We start from the raw sequence: 16,886 nt of genomic DNA on the forward strand, positions 1-16,886 counted from the left end.
ATTACAGCATGACAACGTTGGCATGACAACGACAGCACAATATTTATTGTATAACGACAGCTTAGTTCGAATATAATGAAGAAGAAGGAATGACGTTGACACCATGAAAGTACGAGTCCGAATAAGAAAGTCCTTGCCCCAATTTTTTTTGCAAAATAACCCCTCTAAATGTGAAGTCAACATATCCACCCCCAGAGGTGGGCCTTTCTTGCACCGGCCCGGCGTTATCTGCCGGTAGCTCCGCGGCACGGCGCTACTCTCAGTTGTTCAACATGGTGGTTGTGCTTCACCCATCCACGGCGTATAAAAAACGAAGTGTGATTCGTTTTCTATGGAGCAAGCGACGAACGCCCATTGAAATCCACAAGGAAATGCAGCCCATGTATGGGGAAAGGTGTATCGCTTTGATAAGTGTGAGGTGGTGCTGTTGTGAGTTTGGAAAAGGCCGTGAAGGCTTGCATGATAATGAGCGTTCGCACAAACTGAGCGGGACGAATTCTACCACAGGGCATCTCAAATATGGTGCTGCGATGGCAGAAATGTCTGGACCGGGGGGGGGGGGGAAGTATGTGCAAAATTGTATAACGCACGTAGAGTAGCACGTATATTTCTTATTTTGGCTAATAAAAATAGGGGCAAATAACGAATGTCATGCATGTACGATGCAGACACTTTCTTATTCTCCCTCTTATTAGGATAAGGTGTCCGAAGTCATGACGGTATTACGACAACAGCATGACGGCCATCGGAAAATGAAGTTAGAGTGGCGATGATGGAATGACCATCATGCTATCACGACGGCTGTATAATGATCACTCAAAAATATTGTTGGCATGACAAAGGTACAATGACAAGGGTATGGCGATGAGTTGGTATGAACATGCATGTATGACGATGACTGTGTGGCGACGATGGCGTGACGGGAACAGAGGGACACTGACGGTATGACGAGTCGGATTGTGGAACTACAGTGACGATGATGTTACGATCACAATAGCAACATGACCATGACCTAGTGGCCGAAGTTGATCGACAGCTTCGGCCTCGTAGACAGCGTAGACTGTGGGCGTCGAGGGCATGATGAGGGTACGATGGCATCATGAACGCGAGCGCCTACTTTGCGGTTAAAGCTGTTGGCAACGTGGGTCACTGGGTAAGCGTAAGAGGATAGATAGATAGATAGATAGATAGATAGATAGATAGATAGATAGATAGATAGATAGATAGATAGATAGATAGATAGATAGATAGATAGACAGACAGACAGACAGACAGACAGACAGACAGACAGACAGACAGACAGACAGACAGACAGACAGACAGACAGACAGACAGACAGACAGACATATAGATAGACAGACAGATAGATTGCTAGACAGATAGATAGATAGATAGATAGATAGATAGATAGATAGATAGATAGATAGATAGATAGATAGATAGATAGATAGATAGATAGATAGATAGATAGATAGATAGATAGATAGATAGATAGATAGATAGATAGATAGATAGATAGATAGATAGATAGATAGATAGATGCTAGCTCAATCGAGGTAGCCGCAATAATTCGTGGCACGCGCACGGCCCACACCCGTTTTAGCTAATTATATGTCACGATGACGAGTACGCTGTATGGTGCTAGTAAGGGAAGAATTATGTTGACCGGTTTTTGCACAGATAGCGGCAGCAAAAGCTTACGGCGCAACCGAACTCCCCATGATCATCGATGGCGATGCGATTAGCATTCAATCAATTTCGCCACACACAGTACTGCTGATGTCACATTTGTTTACAATCTGTAGTGACTACTCTGAGACTTTAGTTGCTTCGTCTGTCTACGACATACACAGTCTCCGGCATCAACAGACTTTGCAATGGCACTCGCGTGCCATGGTCACCCATGAGCGTAAAAGCATCCCAATAGCTGCTTGATGACAATGTAACGTCAACAGTGAAGGGACTTGGAAGAAATGAGGTCGGTAGAACAAAAATTCGCTATGAAGACGAAGGCATGATGATAATGAGATCACGGCGAACCACCGCGAGTGAAGCGCCGCCGCTAAACTGGTTCGGAGCGAAGGCAATGTGGCTTATACGGATGGCAGAACAAGGCGAAATGCGCCCGCGCAATGGCACGTCGAATTCCCCAAATCCCCACACAGTCGGATAGCTGGGTTAGAGTGACGAGTAGAACGAACACGTAGCATCCTGACAATGGTATGACAAGGAATGGACAAAGAAGACTTTTCGATCCTAATTAAAAAACTGGCGGACAGACTTCGCAAAGTGAAAATGTAGTTGTCATAGTGGCACATTGGGGGTACTGGAGGCCAGCTACTGACACCGACTGGTATGCGTACTGCAATGATCAACATAGGGGATTTGTCATTCGTCATAAATTTTGTTATCTTCCCAACTGTTGCAATGATTTTATCTCAAATATGGACTTCTTACGTGAGTGCGGCACCGTCATGAACATACCAGAACGTATACCAACCTTTTCTTTGGACGAAAGCGCCAAACTACAAAGCAACTCCTTGTGCATCATGGACGGCGTGACCTTGCAACCGTTATTTTGCCCTCTTGTTTCCCTCAGGCCCAACACAGAGTACGATGGGGAAGGTCTTGCCGAGCAGATAATTATGCTTTTGCTAAGTCAAGGTGTTGCCATACCCAGATTTCTCAGCAAAGTAATGCATGCGCTGACGGTTGTACTGCCGATAAACTTCTGGAAGGAACGATGGAACACTGAAAAAGGCTCAGCAGTTGCTTACCTCGACCAAATTGAGGAATTTGGCGAGTACTTTGCATTACAATCGGAAGAGCGGGACGCTTCGGCACCTTCTCCTGTTCCTAACGTGATCGCGAGCTTATTACCAGCGGAAAGGCAGCGCCTCGTGGATCTGCTGCGCCAGTTTTGCGATGGCTTCTCGTCGACATCCATGGTCGGTCAGGCGCCACTGACAAAGCACCGGAATATCATGAAGGAGACAGCGAGACCAATCCTACGAAATTGTGTAACACCAAAAGAACGCGAAGCGATCCAAGAGCACGCGCAGAAAATGCTCGACGACGATGTTATCCAATCATTAACAAGTCCATGGGCATCGCTGGTAGTGACGGCCAAAAATAAAAGACGGCAGTCTGCGTTTTTGTCTCTACTACCGCAAGCTGAACCGGGTGACAAAGAAGGACGCGTACCCTTTACCACGCATCGGCTATTCTCTGGACAGGCTGAGGCATGCCCGCTGCTTCTCGTCGATAGACCTAAAATAGCTATTGGCAAATCGAGGGTCATGATACGGACAGAGAAAAGACTGCTTTCATAAGGCCTGATGAACATTACAAATCCAAGGTCCTGCCTTTCGGTTTACGCTCAGCTCCAGCAACCATTCCGCAACTCATACGGTTCTGTCCGGCTTGAAGTGGCAGACGTGCTTCGTGTACCTTGTCGACGTGATTGTTTTTTTCGGAAACCTTGTAGGAGCACCTGAGACTGCTACTGGCCGTTCTACAAATGATACGGTCTGAGGGTGTAACACTGAAAGCAGAAAAGTATCGCTTTGGTTTCGACGAACTCCAGTTTTTAGGTTATGTTGTGAATCACCAAGGCATCCGCCATGATCACGACAAGATCACGGCCGTCACAACGTTTGCAGTGCCAATGGACAAAAAGGCGGTGAGGCGTTTCCTAGGTATCAGCGCCCGTATTTCCGAAAATTTATTGCCGATTTTCTACATATAGGTTCACCATTACCGCGCCTTACAAGAGATGACGTTGCCTTCGCAGAGGGCAAAGAAGAACAAGCAGCGTTTAATTATCTCCCACAGCACCTGCGAACAACCCCCGTGCATCTCAATTTGACGAGGGCGCTCCTACCGTAATTCATGCTGACCCTAGCAACATACGTCTAGGAGCTATGCTTGTGCAGTGGCAAGAATCAGCCAAGAGAGCCATTGCTTACGCAAGCAGGATGCTCTCATGGTCTATGTTTAATTACTAAACCACAGAAAAGCAAAGCCCTATGGTGGTATGGGCTGTTATGAAGTTTCGCCCATATCTCTATCGTCGCTCCTTCAGTGTTTTCAGCTATCATTATCAACCAGCGTGTTGCAGCCTAAGGCTTCAAGAATTTGATATGACAGTGGTGTACATGAGCGCACTACAGCACTGTGACGATGACTGCCTTTTATGGTGACCAATTGAGCAGGATGTCAGAAAAGATTACGAAGACATGGCTTTTATAGGAGTTCTTGACTGGGCCACCATTGCTGGTCAGCAGCGGGAAGACAACGAACTGATTCCGCGAATCGATTATTCAGAAGGCCGGTTTACAACCATGCCCCTGACATTTGCCAGAAGCTTGCCATCATTCTGCTTCGGCAATGATGTTATCTACAACAACTTCTCTGCAAGGCTGTTTCACATGGCGCAATTGGGCCGAAAAAAATCGTTCTGCCACGCACGTTCCCGAGCAATTTTCGCTTACAGCTTTCATATGCGTTGGCGGCAGCGCGATTTCCGTCGCAGCGATGCGCAAGGTTTCCCTCTGCTCACGAAGCATCCATGCCTCAATAGTTAAATAATATCAATGTGGAAACTAGTCAATCATTCGAATTTTCTTTTATTATTTGATAATAGAATAAGTACGCCATTTTTAACATTTAAAAGCGTTGAGTCTTCACGACAGCTTCCAGATGCGATGAGTGAGATGCTGCACAACACCACTAGTAAGAGCGCGCGGATTCTGCGGCGTCGGTGGGGTGGTTCTGTTTAGTACACTACTTTCGTTGTTACCATGGAAGCCACATCTTTCTCCTTCGATGAGTATTTGTCTTTGCAGAAGGACAAGCTACTATTGAGTGTGCATGTATGAGCAGCTTGCGCAATTTGTAGCGATAGAGAGGTTGACGACGGTAGCGATCGAGTGGGTACGTTCCTTAAGTTGAAGCGGCGTCCTTCTCCCGACCTGAATAGTGTGCAACTTCTCCTTTTAAACGAATTATGTAAGCGGAAGAAAAAAGAATGTTTATGAAGCTTCTAAGCCGCAGGTGCTGGTGGGTACACCCTATTAAAACATAACTAAAACTGCAGCACGACATTCTTCCACAGAGCTACCAACGTGCGGTAAAACAGGAAGGCGCCTATTTTTACGGTGCTTTGCTTCGTCACACGTTGTCCCTCCCACATCGTGCCGATCGCTGCAACTCAGCGACCATGCGACTAACTTGTTGGAATCAGGTCGCGGAGAACCCACGACGTCGCGGCGGTCGCTGAGCGACGGAATTCGCTGTGTCGCTGACTGAAAATCGCGCCGTGTAAAAGAGCCTATAGATGTTTAACGACGACGGCATGAAGGCTATGGGATTAAGTTACTGAAGGGATAACCATGGTAGATTGACAGCGTGAGGACGAAGGCATGACGAGATTATTATGACGGAAACTCTGTGACGACGCCAGCGTGAGAGCAGTTGCATTTGGAAGACAGAATGATGACGATGGATTACGGCATCATGACGATGGCATGACAACTATTGCATGTGGTCGAATGTATAACGACGACGCAAGACTGCCATGACATGAAGACCATGGCATTAAGACAATCGGGTCAGGACAAATGTATTATGGCAATAGCGTAAGGATTAACACACGACTGCAATGGCGTAACCACAGATGTTCCATGAAACCTCTATGACGATAATGGTATGATGATGATGGCATGACAAGAGTCGGATGACGAAGCTAGAGCGGTGACATTGTCGCTACTGTCATGGCACGGCAACAAATGTATGGTACTACATGCGTGGTAGCGATTGTCTCGCAACAATAGAATGTAGAAGACGGTGATACCACGGCACGACATTGACCATTGAAAGACGGCAATGTGCTTCTAATAGCATTACGAAGGTAGTGTGATGTCGAAGGAACCACAAAGGCGGTTGGGCAAAGACGGCAGGAAGACAATGGGGCGGCGTTATTCAAATTATACCGACAGTAAAATGCCAGCTTGACAGCGACTGCATGACGACGATGGCATGACGAGATTCAGGGGGGGGGGGTGTTAGAATGAAAACAATAAAACGACACTACCCCCATCATTCCGATGGTATGAGAACTTGCGCATTGCGTCGACACAAAGAGGATGATGGAATGCAAATCGTATAAGTACGTGGGATGACAGTGACTGTTTAATAACAATGGCTTGACGACGACTCTACCCAAGAGCGTATACGAAGACGATACCTTATGATGAGGGGATGACAATACTAGGGTGACGATTCGGGAGTGGCGACAATGTAAAGGAAACGACAGCATCACAACAGTGGTGTGACAGCTACTCCATGACTATGCCAACGATAATGTGACTATGACAGAATAACGGGTGTCGACGCTAACGGTAGAATGACGACCATGCAATGACAACAGCATCACGACCAAGAGGGCATACCTAGTGGCCCAAGCTATTGCAGCTTGGGCTACTGGGTGCTTTTAAAAGGCATGACGACGATGGCATTATGAGTCAGGTCATGCAACCCGAATGCAACTGTGAAGCGACCACGTCGCTATTACGATCACGAACACACACCTAGTGGCCTTAGCTGGTCGAAAACTTGAGTAATTGTATAGGCGTAAGAGCATTGATAAAGAAATAGATAGATAGATAGATAGATAGATAGATATATAGATAGATAGATAGATAGATAGATAGATAGATAGATAGATAGATAGATAGATAGATAGATAGATAGATAGATAGATAGATAGATAGATAGATAGATAGATAGATAGATAGATAGATAGATAGATAGATAGATAGATAGATAGATAGATAGATAGATAGATAGATAGATAGATAGATAGATAGATAGATAGATAGATAGATAGATAGATAGATAGATAGAGAACAGCTGAAGTTAATCGCACAAACGTAAGTCTAGCGAAGAAGGGTCGCAAGTAGCTATTTTTTTTACAGTTATCGTATGGGCGGTGATACTGTCGCTGATGTGTTCACGTGCACGCTAACAATATTTTTGCAGAGTGTATACCGGCATGTCCTAAGTCCCCGGCTGGCGGCTCAGATACGTTGGCTGAATTCGGCTGATGTGCACTTGTACGAGCACTTCGTTCGCCGGTTCGAGCTACGGGTGCGCCAATTCGGCCAGGAGCGAATGGCCAAGGAGCTGCATTTGCTTCAGGAGCGCACGCGCTATTGGTACGAACGCTGCGTCAAGAACGTCAAGCAACCAGACGAAAGCAGGCCCACTTCAGAACGAAAGTTCTGGACTAACCATCAGGTAAGAACTGAGTTTCACTTCCCATGCATGTGTATGTAAGTGAGCAATTCTTAAGCATGTCCATTCTAATGGTCCCCTCCAAATGTGCACAAATATATGTTGAGAGAGGCATTGTACTAGCGAAGCAAAATTGAGCGGGGATGTTGTTAATGTAAAAGGCGATGTCCATGCGAACATATTTCTGCTTGCGCTCACGTTCTAACCACCGATACACTTTTTCGCTGAATCAAAAAAAGAGCAGATTATGCCATGCTTTCATCAAACATTTTATACATGCCATCGTCATCGGCATTGGCATCGCGTAAGTGACATTCAGTCTGATATGCGCAGCAACAAAAACACAAGAAATTGCGAATTTGTTGCGCGGTATATTTTGTTCATTTGCAATAGATAGCATGATAATCATAATATTTATTACCGCGAATATTTTGATAAAGCGACAATAGATTTCGCATAACCTAACCAGCCTGATTATCACTCAGCAAATCAAATTCAAGGATAGCTTTTCCCCTGTTACGGTTTATATCGCGAAAAAAATCTCGACAGAACTCATGTCACGATGTCTGTCGACGGAATACGAATAGCATTCGAGCAATGTAGCGCCGAACCATATTCCTGAAATGACGTTTCATTACCGCATGTAATGGTAATTTGGATACATTTATTGCTTCGACTGTATGCTACATACTTCGATATATGCCCATGTGTTATGACAGTGAATTGCCAAATTCACCCGTGAGCATGGTGTCCTGACAATGACTGCATGACGCCGAAGAAGAGACGATGGAACGACGCAGAAGGAATAATGATATCGATGGGACTACAAAGGCAGCATAACGAAGACGGTATGATGGCGATGAGGTGTATATTCCTAAATTATAACAATATTGTAACGACAACACGAGGACAGGGAGCTGACGACAAAAGTAAGATGAGAACTGCTTAAGGGGACACTAAAGGCAAATATTAAGTCCACGTGGACTGTTTAAATACCGTTTCAGAAACCTTACAACGCTTGTTTCATGTCAAGAAAAGACTTAGTTTACGAGAAAATTGTATCTGAGGGTCCGAATACTTTTTTTCGAAATTCAAGTGTCCCAAGGTTTTAGTACGGGCTATTCGGTATTTCATGGCATTCCGAGGAACCTTTATTCGTCGTCCTTTTTTGTCCCTCCTCTATGTATGCGCTGTAAGTGATGATTGATATCAAATATCCCGCCACCCAACTGAGGGAGTGGTGACGTTGCATACGCCATCACCGCCCTTTGTTGCCCTCGGTGAGTGAAAAGGCACCCGACAGACGGCGGAATCGAGCCAAGACAAAGCGGCGGATTGAGAACGAATGCACGATGATCACTCTAGTATGACGAGGCATTGACGACGATGGCGTGACCACCTTTTAGGGCAATGCGATGACGACGAGTGTATTATGACAATGGCGAAACGATGACTCAGACAACCTCTATGACTACATTAGCATAATATCGAAGGCACGATAATAGTCCAATAACGAAGCTGGTGTCACAACCATGCCTTGACAATGACGGCCTGACAACGGATTCATGATAGCAATTGTCTGATAATGACAGCAGATCAAGGGAAGCCTATTTCAATGAATGACAGCACGATTGAATCAATTTTGAATGATGGCAGGTAGGACTTAAATAAAATAACGAAGGAAGATTTACGTCGTGGGAGAGACGAAGACGCTATGACCATGGCATGGCGACAAGGCGCTGATGTTATAGAAAAGATGACAATAATGAGAAGATAGCCTAACGATGGTGGCACGACCACAAACACATACCTAGTGCCCCATGGAATTAAACAATTTATGCCACTAAGTCGGTGCAACATGCATGACGATGACAGCATGAGGAAACTTAAAAGTGTGGTGGTTTGGGCTTGTTGGTTTTTCATTTTAGACTGTGTGGTACAGCGCGAAGCATGGACAAAGGACGCAAGAAAAACGAGGACAAGCACTTATTGCCAACTGAAATTTTATTGCCTAGTGCAAAGTGTTATATATAAAAAACAAAGGGAAATCTACGTAAAAAATACCTATTTTATATTTTTTATTGTTGCATATATATTTTTTCTGTAGTTTTTCCTTTGTTTTTTATATATAACTCCTTGCACCAGGCAATAAAATTTCAGTTGGCAGTAAGAGCTAGTCCTCGTACTTCTTGCGTCCTTTCTCCCTGCTTCGCGCTGTACCACACAATTTAGCATGAGGATACTCAGATCACGAAGATGGGGAGCGATTGGACGACAACGACGGCAAGGGCGTCCCCATGGCGGTGTGACAAAGAATGGATGGCCACAGTGGGATGATCGCGGTGTAACGACGAAGGCATGACGAAAGTCGGATGGCATAGCTGGAATAAAGAGGGTGCAATGACCGTGATGGCATCATGACCAGAAGCCCATACCTAGTGGCCCAAGCTATTAGACAGTTTGGGCCATTGAGTGCTGAGTAGAAGGCCGGAAGACGACGGAATCACATCAATAATATGGAATGACCGCTGCAGCATTGTGGCCAGGAGCACCTAGTAGCCTAGTAGCTCACCTAGTCATCATCATCATAATCATCCTCATGATCATCATCAGCAGCAGCCTGGTTAAGCCCACTGCAGGGCAAAGGCCTCTCCGATACTTCTCCAACAACCCCGGTCATGTACTAATTGTGGCCATGCCGTCCCTGCAAACTTCTTAATCTCATCCACCCACCTAACTTTCTGTGGACGCCTGCTACGCTTCCCTTCCCTTGGGATCCAGTCCGTAACCCTTAATGACCATCGGTTACCTTCCCTCCTCATTACATGTCCTGCCCATGCCCATTTCTTTTTCTTGATTTCAGCTAAGATGTCATTAACTCGCGTTTGTTCCCTCACCCAATCTGCTCTTTTCTTATCCCTTAATGTTACACCTATCATTCTTCTTTCCATAACTCGTTGCGTCGTCCTCAATTTGAGTAGAACCCTTTTCGTAAGCCTCCAGGTTTCTGCCCCGTAGGTGAGTACTGGTAAGACACAGCTATTATACACTTTTCCCTTGATGGATAATGGTAACCTGCTGTTCATGATCTGAGAATGCCTGCCAAACGCACCCCAGCCCATTCTTATTCTTCTGATTATTTCCGTCTCATGATCCGGATCCGCCGTCACTTCCTGCCTTAAGTAGATGTATTCCCTTAAGACTTCCAGTGCCTCACTGCCTATTGTAAATTGCTGTTCTCTTCCGAGACTGTTAAACATTACTTTAGTTTTCTGCAGATTAATTTTTAGACCCATTCTAGTGCACAACCGTACAAGTCACTGCAAGACTACCACCTGCCACTCTCAGATGAACGATCTCATAGAGCTCCTAAGGAAGACCCTCGGCGACAAGTTAGCGATGTCCGTTGACGTCGAACATAAACCCGCGATACGTTCCTTCCGTACGTAACCTTCGCTTATAACATCGCCCGGTGCAAGACACAACACACATGACGCAGTTCGAGTTGTTCTGCGGAAGGAAACTGGTGAAGACGCCCGACACGATGCTACAGTGCGTCACCCACGAAGGCAACCTCGACGTTGCGGCCTCTCGGGCAGCTGTCGAGCTCTCGCGCACCGAAGGAGCCCGAGAGCTCGCCCGCTTGCGCATCAAGAATCAGCAAAGCACTAACAACCGACGTTAGAACCTTCGACGACGCTGTATCCAATACAAGCCTGATTACCATATTCAGCTATAGACTGCGATGCGCCGACGTAAACTAAGTGAAAAGCGACTTGGCACTATTTCGTACCATACGCGATTACCCGACATATTGGCGCACGGGAATATGGTCCAGTGTTTGATGCGATTTCGCTATCACAACGTCGCCGCGTGCGTCCTCAAGTTGTCTACGAAGTGAGTCTTCAACGCTTAAGTTCTGCGCGCGAATGGCGAACAATGGGACTGGAATTTGCTGTTGCATTGCTTTTGTTTCTTTACGACCTATGCTTTCATTCGCTTTTGCGGTATTCGCATCATCAGGACTATACTTTTTAAGAGGAGGGAATTTAGTGTACTTCCTTGTCTTTTTCCTGTGATCGACATTCACCGGCTAACAAATGTTAAGCATCATTACCCACGGCAGGACCCAGCTGCATCTATATGAAAAATTCCAGATTCTTATAGCCCATTCCACCTCCTGTCTGTGATGTCATCGAGCTTTTTGTAATGACAGTGCGTGTATGAGGCGAATGTTGTTATTCATTCTAGTGCTGAACGAACAACTGAATGTTCTCCCGCTAATACGCTGCACTCTTGGACGAATACCATAAATATTCAACGACTCTCACCTGACATCATATTTGGACAATAAACGATTGTGCTCTCCGCTGTCATTGTGCTAAATGTTACCGATTTTGCTTGGCAGAGGTTCACCCAGAAACAGTTCGTTCCATCACTTGCACTGTGCAATAGATGTTGTTCATGGTCACTACAACATTACAAAACACCTGGAGATCCTACTCTCTGTAGGAATCGAAGTTATCCGAAGCAGTGTGCGGGGGGGCTCCCCGCACACTGCTTCACACTGTCGGGTGGTTCCCCGACCATAGGCGGCAGCTTCATAACCTACATGACATGCATGTGATGACCTATCATTTACATTCATCATACATCGTTCTGATACTATCCCAATTTTGGTACCTACCAAGTTATCGAAACGACCATGAGAGCACCAAGACTCAGGCGGCTAGATACTGTCAAAGTGACAAATGTTAGACAAGAAATGCTTCGCATTTAGTGAAGGGGCTTCTTCATCGCTTTCTATGGAAACCGTCAAGGAGGGGAGGCGGCCGAGAGTGTCATGGGGCCAACTAGAATAGATGCAACAGATGCGAGTCTCTACTACCTTAATCAGCTGGAACAAGACTATGGTGGAGCAGCATTGAGTCGTGATAATTCATGTTGCTTTTTGCGACCATTAATGTTTCGATCATTTTGGTATATAGGTCTTTCCGCAACACAGTTGTATGTCATGCCACCCCAACAGCCTTAGTTACGTGTGGAGTTTAAATATTCCTGCTCCAGTCGTGCTTTTTACCATCGCTTGCTTGCAGCCCCAAGAAAATTCGCTCAATAGCGCCCGTGAATTAACCGGAGAGAATTTCGTCACATGCGCTACGTATGCGTAAAAGTGGAATGTATTTGCGTCATTACCATCATTCTTGCATACAAGTTACCTAAACAATAAAGAGAGCTTCACTTCCTACCAATTCTAATATTTTATCGGCGCGCGTCGTTTGCTTTTATTCATAGCATAGATCAAAGAAGCCTAGCAGTCAATATAGTTTATTTCTCTCATTATTCATAGCAGGTGTAAGTCTCTGCAGGGTACATTTATGGCACCGACATTCAGAGTACACAGGAAATATAGCGCGGCAAGATCAACCATTTGGTATTCTATAATGCCTTTCGTGTAATGCGAATTTTCAGTTTGTTTAGTAATTCATGCCTACGAACCTCTGCTCTTCCTGTTTGAGCTCTCCCTATTTTTTTCACACGTCGTATCGCAGACAGATTTAAATAAATAAAGAGGTACTGTATTTTACAGCCATTTCGTCGTGCCGAATCTTACTGATCTCGCTATCTTTGTTCTTTCCTTCACATTATTCAATGATAAGTAATAAATCAGAACGTAGGCAACAGATTTCGCGTATCAGCGACATAAGACACCAAGAGTGGTGTTCGTGCTAGACGCTTAAGGGAATTAAAGGTTCCAGGACATCCCGCATTCAAGAGAACACAAGCACTCACTTTGAGACTACTGCAAATGAATACATACCCCACATCCAAACGTCTACGCTACTACATGGCGGAACAATTCCCCTATACAGAGTGCGCGAACTGCAATGAATCACTTAACCTCAAACATAAGCTCTCGCCGTGCGGCCGAGCCACCAATGCCGATTACTAACGGGACCTGGCCAGGTTTGAGGCTGCCATTCGCAGTCCGGATCTGGTTGAACAGCCTTGGGTACTGCAGCAAGCCCGTGGCGCGGTCGCGAAGCTCCGTCTTCACGTCCCGACGTGGGATTAGCCCTTCAAAGGGTCACCGCATAGCCTTGCAGATCCCAATAAAGTTTTCCATCCATCCATCCATTCATCCCTAGACTGACTGCGGATCTCTTGCCCGTTAAAAAAAATGTTGCATTCTACAAAGCCTTTGCGGCTTCAAACTCCGCATGCCTGAGAGGCCATCACTATCAGCTGAGGCATGTTGGAACCTCAGTGCTGGCACCCGTTATTGCGGTCGCACCGCTGGCACGAGTTGTGCAAATGGGTCGCAAGCCCCAAGGGTAGCGTTGGCCTGGCGGCCTGGGGCACCACTGGAAGCATCCGAAGGTCCTGGCAAAGCATGAGTCGACTGCTAACAGAGCAACTTGTTTATTCTAGCATCGCAAAAGAGCGGCCGGTCAGGTCGACCGAAGTGGAGAGACGGGAGAGCACGTTACTCAACAGAAGAAATCGGAGCCTCTCTCTTGGCGTCGCGGACAAGAAGGAAGGTCACGGGACGACACCACATCATAGCGAGGCACGGACGAGCTGAGAGACATGTTGAGACGAGTGTAGTGACGCATCAGCCGGGCCGGCGCCGGTCAGACCTCCTCGCTTCACACTTGCGGAGCTCCTCTCCCCGGCTGCCGCGCTTTGACAAGCGTGGGCACACACACACACACGCACACGCAAAGACACGTGGCACTGAACATGCCGGGACGCGCTTGGCGGGGATGCGCTGCGGCCGCTCCGAACGGGCCAAAATGTCCGCCGCTTTGAACGAAGCCCCGGCGTCCGTTGCATCCGCGCCGGCTACAGCGCGCGTCATAGGCGAAACGTAACAGGCACAAGATAACATGGTTGACGATGCAGGAACTACACGTACAGAGAAAGCAATACCCCGAAAAGGAGGGGAGGAGAGCCGTCTTTGTCGCTCGACTTGTCATATTACACTGGAACAGGAAGACATCTGTGATTACGCTTGCATCAGCAGCGCGATCGCTTCTCTACCGCTTTTATTCTCTTTCCGCTGTATGTGCCACTTAGATAAAATTAAATGCACATCGTTTCACGCTCCTCTATCGGCTACAATAATTTAAAGATCTGAGACATTACTTGTGAACTGAACTGTTGGCGTTGTGTACGATGATAGCAGTTATCCAGGGTTTAATAGCTTGCTACAGAAGCTTTGTTTCATGGGTATTTCCAATTTTACTGCAACTATATTTTGGGCGTACGTAAAGTCTGCCTAGGGTTCTTCATTGCAGTTTCCTGTAGCGTAGACTATCAAAATATGACCTTGCAGGATTGAGCTACTCAGGTGCTTAATAACATGCACACTGCTGGATTCGTTGCAGGTGTTGGTGCTCCATGCCAAGGACGAGAGCTCAGAGGAATGCGTCCGCATGACGCTGCCCGAGCTTGTCTACACAGAGCGTCTGCGAAAGAAGCAGTTCGAGAACACCAGGGCACGTCGCCGATGGCAGCGCCCTCAGTCACTGCAGATGAGCCGCTGATCCCTTCGGTGCCCTCGCTACATGGTGTTGACCTCACGCTTTCCGCTACGGGTGACCAAAAACGTTAGGCTGGAAGCGGAAAGACTGAGAGGTGAAGCATAGCACGAGCCATCGGGCAGCCCACTTTCTTGCGAAATATTGTCGGCTGACATCACTTGGCAACACCATAGCGCGACAACTTTGTGACATGTCTATGTGACGTCCCAATATCCGTACACTACTTTAGAAACAAATGCGACACTCCTGGAACACCAGATTGTGGATCACCGAACCAGGACATCTCAGTTATATCGCCTCTGCACTTTTGTTTGCCAAAACGGGAGTTGTTGCCCTCCCAGATACCAGTTGTTGAAATTTACACGAGAGGAAAATGTGCTTCCTTGGACCTTAAAACTATAATCCAAGGCTGTTCCATTAAAGACCATATTCGGCGTGTTTGCTTAGATAAGTCACTTTCTAAGCTTTAAAGGTTTTAATGGTCTATTTGTGCCTCGCGGAACTGGTATGGAAAAAGAAAAAAGCAACCGCAATTGCGGGCGCGGGCATCAGTACGTATATGTATACGCAACAACGCATCTGATCGTCGTATGTGGGCACATCCTTCCTCTGAAAGACCATGCAAGCCACAGAATCCTAGGAGATGTGGTCTGCTGTGAAAGTTCCCTTCATTATACCAAACACTTAAAAAAACCTGATATATGCTTTTTATGTGCCCGTAACGTGCCCACGACGGCTCTAACGCGCATAGGAAATTTGCACTCGACACGGAAACTCCGGCCGAACATGTCTGCGAGGAACATCCCCTGGATGTAATCGGCACCTACCAGAAATATCCGTGTACTCGCGGTCGATGCAGAAATGATGCTTACCGGATACCACTTCAGACCGTGCGACATAGATGTCACTGAGACAAGCTTCCTGTGGGGCGGAGCTGTACGCTCTATATTGCGGTGACTGTGCTCGTTGTTGACGTGTTTCAAAACACAAATGTATGATCGACCAGTATTTTTACCGCCTGTATAATACAATGATTTTTGGAAAGAATAAGTCGCGCTAACGTACCCACATTGCCTCATCACGGATCGAGACCCTTCGTATACACCTAGCATAAAATATGTGACGTCACTCGTTCGGAATAAGCTATCCCAACTGCAACGTTTCAATTACCCTGTAACCTTGCAAGATTCTCAATAGCCAGTGATGAAACATAGATTCGAGGCAGCGTAGCTTTTTTCATGGCCAAAAAATGTCCTAAATGATGCTAGCTATTACCGTGCTTGTATATGGCATACAGAACAGGTAAAGTTCATAAGCGTCTTTCCGCTTGGCAGCGATATCACAAAGGACTAATGATAGGCTCATGAGCCAAGCCGAGCAGATTGAAATTAGTTACTGCGTGAATCATTGCTTTCGTTAAGCTACATTGCCGTGCTAGTGATCTGCCACCTTATTGCTTACTCGCACCTGCAGGTTACCATAGCGTCTAAAGCAGTGACTTCTCAATGTCTGAAATTGATGCACACAAGTGAATAAATTTGCCGAGTTTTTTTCCCAGTGCTATTCTAGGAGCGCATTTCTGTACAAAACCTTCAGTTGTCTTTAACCTTTCTTAACGTGAAATGAATAAATGCCACAGAGACAGACTGCTACAGAGAATGCCACAGAGAGACACTACCGCTACTCTACAAATGCATTGCATTTCTTCAAAAATAATGGTTTAACTTTTTACTCTATCCTAGTTCATGACATATCTTTTTTAATATTTACCATGCGTATTATTATCAAAACATATGAAATATCCCCATTCATAATGTACATTTTGCGTACGGTTTTACACCCATTGCGAAAAGAGCAGGCGATTTTTCTCGTGTCTACGCAAGAAGTGCAAGAAAAGTTTGTTTGCTGAGATGTGTGTTACACTTAATACGACCTCTACTACTCACTGTCAGATGACTCATTAACAGTACAGTTTTTAACGGTCTTGTTATTTTCTAACTCACGAGTTTTTTCTTTTTTTGCAGTGACCTTTAAGTATCCTAT

The 16,886-nt window shown here is 46.0% G+C and overlaps 1 protein-coding gene across 4 annotated transcripts in view; it reads left to right on the forward strand.

The window, feature by feature from the left end:
• Positions 1 to 16,408, forward strand: part of LOC135912204 (galactosylceramide sulfotransferase-like) — a 119,069-nt gene extending 102,661 nt beyond the window's left edge. For all 4 annotated transcript variants that reach the window (XM_070538169.1, XM_065444583.1, XM_070538170.1 and 1 more), the window contains 2 exons: positions 7,042 to 7,299; positions 14,688 to 16,408. In XM_070538169.1, coding sequence (XP_070394270.1) covers positions 7,042 to 7,299; positions 14,688 to 14,846 — 417 coding nt within the window. In that variant the 3' untranslated portion in view covers positions 14,847 to 16,408. The remainder of the gene's footprint in view (positions 1 to 7,041; positions 7,300 to 14,687) is intronic.
• The last annotated feature ends 478 nt before the right edge of the window (positions 16,409 to 16,886 follow it).

This window comes from Dermacentor albipictus, chromosome 1 (assembly GCF_038994185.2).
Source record: "Dermacentor albipictus isolate Rhodes 1998 colony chromosome 1, USDA_Dalb.pri_finalv2, whole genome shotgun sequence".
Classification (NCBI taxonomy): Eukaryota; Metazoa; Arthropoda; class Arachnida; order Ixodida; family Ixodidae; genus Dermacentor; species Dermacentor albipictus.